At 25.5% G+C, this 5,276-nt stretch overlaps 1 protein-coding gene across 1 annotated transcript; it reads right to left on the reverse strand.

Moving 5' to 3' along the window:
• Positions 1 to 1,604: 1,604 nt before the first annotated feature.
• LOC129616469 (ionotropic receptor 75a-like) lies at positions 1,605 to 4,222 on the reverse strand. The gene is made up of 12 exons (XM_055532111.1): positions 4,178 to 4,222; positions 4,057 to 4,144; positions 3,822 to 4,000; positions 3,546 to 3,759; positions 3,295 to 3,490; positions 2,903 to 3,221; positions 2,750 to 2,848; positions 2,532 to 2,692; positions 2,302 to 2,428; positions 1,962 to 2,236; positions 1,673 to 1,892; positions 1,605 to 1,613 (listed from the first exon to the last, which is right to left on the reverse strand). The coding sequence occupies exons 1-12, from the start codon at positions 4,220 to 4,222 to the stop codon at positions 1,605 to 1,607; spliced, it is 1,932 nt and encodes a 643-aa protein (XP_055388086.1).
• Between the last annotated feature and the right edge of the window lie 1,054 nt (positions 4,223 to 5,276).

Below are 5,276 nucleotides of genomic sequence, written 5' to 3' on the forward strand. Positions count from 1 at the left end.
TTAATGTACAATACAGTTAACGTAATCTCAAAATATTAAATTATTCCCCATGTATAATTAAATCTAGCATAAGCCTGTATACCATTTCGTCCTTAAAAACAAAAAATAAATTAAAAACAAACTAATGAGATTTGTATTCAAATTTGAAAAAAAAAATTAACATATAAAAACATTCCAAAAACAATTTAAGGAAAAAAATCTATAACAATGATTAGAATTTACAACTTCTAAAATTTTTAAAAATATAATTTCACCTTCAATTAACCTTAACAACTAACACGTTTTTCTAAATTTAAAATTCATTTGTATTTCTAAAGCTTTATTGAAACTTTTAAATTATAAAATTCTGAATAAAAGACGTGATTATTAACATAAACGAGAATTTCATGACATTTAAAAAACATTTAAGTAAGAGTTAGCACCCCAGACTCCTTTAAAAACATTTTTTTTAACTATTCGTTTAGAAGAATACCTTATTTTTGTATTAACAATAATACAAATAGAGAACCTAAACTTACAATTTATAATGCCTTACTAACAACAGCAATTCTTATTACATATATAAAAAAAATGTTAAAATTTAAAAATAATTTTGATATAAAACAAATTGGTTTTTTTAATTTCAATAATATATAAAGCTTCCATTAAATCCTGCCGATTTAATTATTTTACCATAAATAACTAATAACTATGTATATGTACGAATATAATTTACTGATATTAAATTTGGATTACCATCATATTAAAAGGCTTTACGACAGAAGATTTGTTTTTTTTTTTTTTATGATGCTTCATTTACTATAATTACACTTTATTTTAAATTTAGATTACTATGGCAGTAATTTACAATTATTATTATGCATTTCAATTGGAATTATTATTATGAATATAAAAAATCTATACATAATATACATGCATTTGTGTTATGAATATAGTGCTAAGTACACATAGCTCACAACTAGTATGTAGAAGGTAATTTCTTTTTTTTATTCAGAAAAATTCAAATTTTTGTTTTATTAGAATAATGTACAAAAAAAGAAATGAATTGCTTTTACTTGAAAAGAAAAAAAATTAAGTCTATTCAAAAAAAGTAATCCTTTGATGTTCTTATTTTAATATCCTAATGGAATTTGATGAAGACCAAATGCTAAAACAACGTACAATCTTGATGTGCGTAGAAATTAAAATTTTTTTGTTTTATGCCATTCCTTTTAAAACCAAAGCACAATATTAGTCAATAACCTACTCTTTTAATTTTACCTCCAAAAACCTAAACGAGGGCCATCCCAACATTCCCTTGAATAATATTATTAGTTTCTCTTAAATAATATATTCTTATATATTCGCTATATAAACAAGACCCTATTTTTGGCAAGTACAATAGATCTCTTAAGGCCATCGAATGAATAAAAACAATAAAAACTTAAACAACAAGTAAGTTAGAATTTAAACCATAATATCCATAAAATATTTTAAAAATTATACTTTTATTTTTGGTTTAAAAAAACTGTTTACTACTAAATTAAATTTGATATTCTCTATATTTGTTTTTAAAAAATCGTGTCAAAAACCCAAAATGTGTAGTTGTACTAAGTATACAAATTTTATTGCAACTAAAATGTAAAATTAATTCCGTTCATTAAAACTATTAATCATTAAATTTTTCAATGTGATAATTTTGAATTTTTGAGTGAATCTTATGAAGAATACGTTCAATCAACAATATTATAAAAGCTATCAAATAACCCCACAGCAATACTAACAATGTAGGTTTTGTATCAACTAAACTAGCTGTTATAAAGTTACCACCACGACTGACACACTTTGGTTTTCTCGTATATAAAGCAAAGTTTTCACGTTGTTGTAGTCCATGTTCATTTATTCTCATCATACTAAAAAAAAAAGCAATTTTTTGATAGTGAGATATTTTAGAAAACAAATTAGAATTAAAAATTTGTTACCCAATTTTAAATAGTTTTCTATATGATGAATTCTTTTGTATAGAATACCATGGATCAACAACTTGTAAATATTGAATTTCTTGTAAACCACATTTTTCATCCTCTAAAAATAATTCTTCTAAGAGTTTATATCCTACTCCTGTTTCAAAATGAAACGCAAATAATCCATTACGAATTTTTTCAATTCCATCAGCAATTGGTAAAAAGTTCTCAGTGCCATCATGATTAAGAATTTTTTTCTCATATATCGCTTTACGAGTTTCTTCTGTAGCATGCTAGATGTAAAAAATATGAAAATTTCACTTTTATAAAATTTTATTAAATATAGAAGTGTTGTTACCCGAAAATAGTAATGATTGAAAACAGTGTCATCAGCTGCTAATTTTAATCTTGAATTCAACAAATCTTCCAGCGTTTTTATTCTATTCGATGGAGATTGAAGTAGCGCGACTATGTTTGCCGAGTAACTAAAAATATTTTATTATTCCAATAATTCACAAGCGTTCAATTGAAATGCGATTTTTAATTATGTTTTAATCAAAAACAATTTCCTCAATAATATATACTTACCTTGTATACAAAAACATCAGAGTAATAAATGTTAACATCATAACCAATCGTGCTGAGAAAGTCATCGGTGCAACAGCGGAACCTTGTTGACAACTTGCGCCAAAAACTACTATAAATACATCTAAAAGCGAAGGCCTCAATACAAACGAGTCGTTCTCGATCTAAAAAAAAAAATAATTAAATCACTTAGATTAATTAATTTAAATTGTAATTATTACCTGATTATCAGATATAATTATTTTACGTTCAATCCAAGTAACAGATAAAAGAACAATTGATGTGACGGCCATCAATCCAAATAGAGAATACCAGACAAACTAAAATAACAAGAAGATTTTTAAAAATTTTTCATTAAAAATTTCATCACGTACCCTATCAAACGGTAACAAGTACACATTTTCCGTAAATGATAATTTTGGAGATCTAAAAACAAATTTTGATCTTGTAGGTGTGGGCATTGCTATATAATCAATATATTTAATCCGATCTGGTGTATAAAATAATGCTGAAGCTCCAATATCCGAACGATTTTCTGTTAAATCACCAATCATTCCACTCCATTTACTTGTATTTTCATCTTTATAACCCCAAGAATTCACAAATTTATACTCCAAGGTTCCATTTACAAAATCCGATAAATAATTTGTAAGAAAATAACAAACTTTACTGATCGTATCGATGTGCCGATTTCTAAAATTTTAATAAATCAATGTCTTTTAATCAATTTGAGTATTATCAATAATACTCAATTTTTTTATATTACCTATAATCCTCCAAATGTTTAAAAGTATCATTATTAGTTACTACTAAAGAGGCTCTTAACTTTGTTTGCTGTAAATTTCTTCTTCTTATTGACAATTCTTTAACTTTCCGTTGAACAAATAGGATATTGTTAGCAAAAATTCCTAAATTTTCAAAAATTAAGCTTTTATCAAGTGCAGGCTTATAAACTGCAATAACAATAAATTATTCTCCATATTTTAATTCTCTGATATTTTAATGTAAAAATCATACCTTGAAAAATAGAAAACTCAAATTCCTTCTCAGTTCGATTGTTCGCACCTAAAGAAGTCTCTTCCTTATTGCTGAGAGTTTTCAGAACACAATAAAATTCGCTATTTGTTAAGATTGGCAATTTATTTAAAATTTCTTTTAAATTTTTATGATCCGACTCATAAAACTCACTCAAAGCAATCCATTTAAATCTACGGGTGATTTTGTATCCAACCTATAACAAAATAAATTGAAAACAGTTACTGAACGTTCTATAGAAATCAATGAAAAATTAACATCCTGCAAAAGTTTTTGAGTATTTTTGCAATCCAAATCCACAATAATTAATTGTTGATGCTCTTCGATTACTTGAGGAAAATTTTCAATCCTTGATTCTGTGATAGCAAATTGATGCGATCGTTCTTCATTAAAATATTTAGATTTTAAAAATCTTGACGTAAATTTAATCCTAGTACCTAAAAATATTTAATATTACAATTTAAAATTTTAAAATATTACAATGAAGTATAACTGTAGTTCCAGCAAATCATTGCCGTAATCCGAACCGGATTATCCAAATTTTTCAATAAACTCTGAATTGACGAGACAAACTCTACTTTAGATTCTATTAATAGAAATTTTTCAAAACTCAATGAAAAAATTCCAATAAAAAGTTTTAAAACTGCAAAATTTTTCATTGCGCTTTTGTTTTAATTAAAATGACGAAATTCACTGTAGTTGGAATGAATGCTAAAATGAATGCATGGAATTCATGGATATTTCGTTTTTCTTCTAAATGTTTATCGAACAAAAGACGCCGATTTTTTTTGATACATAAAAAATTTATGACCAATTTTCTTTTGTAAGAAAATTATTAAGCAAATAAAAAGTTTTTCAATGTCTTTATGAACTAGTCATATTTTTTTTTGTAATCAAGGACATTTTAATTTCAATATCCTCATTGAGGAATTCCTCCTTCTAAGCAATTATTAGTTGCACTATTTATTTCGTTTTGATAAACTCTAAAATTATAATGAATTTAAAAATTAAATTAATTTCTTATTAAAATAAACAAAGTCAACACAATATACAAAGTTACACTGATAATGTCTCTTAAACATCTTTGAAATTATTTAAGTATGATATCATACCGTGTGTCTATTTCCATACTTCTCATTGAAATTATAATGCATTTCGTTAATATTGAAATTTTGTTTGATAGTGTATAATTAAAAAAATTTTACACTATTAAATATAATATTATTAGCAAATGACGGTTCGACATTCAATAAGCTCAACGTAAGGTATTTATATAAAATAAAACAAAAAAAGGGAATTAATGAGACTCTATGGAGTTTATATTGCTTCAAACTAAATTATACTGTTTTAATTACAATAATGACAACAACATTAAAAATAATAACTTAATCCGTTGCTTCTACCATCCTTTAAAATTGCAATTACATATTATTTATGAGTTATGTAAACTTCATCTGCTTACACTTAAAATTTTGTTATAAAAACTTACGATTATATAAATAATAATAGCAAGTATTAAATTTCTTTCAGAAATAATCGTAAATTAACAAAGATAAGATTTTCAAATTTGTTCAACCGCTCTAATGAAATTAAGAAATTTTTAAGGCCCCGCGAAAACATCTCCGTCGCCATAAGAGCAAACTCCCCCAGTATTGCCCTTCTCCAGCGGGTAAGAGCAACGATCTCCACCAGAAGGTATATGGCGCGACTCCG

This window comes from Condylostylus longicornis, unplaced genomic scaffold (assembly GCF_029603195.1).
Source record: "Condylostylus longicornis isolate FDR11 unplaced genomic scaffold, ASM2960319v2 ptg000005l, whole genome shotgun sequence".
Taxonomy (NCBI): domain Eukaryota; kingdom Metazoa; phylum Arthropoda; class Insecta; order Diptera; family Dolichopodidae; genus Condylostylus; species Condylostylus longicornis.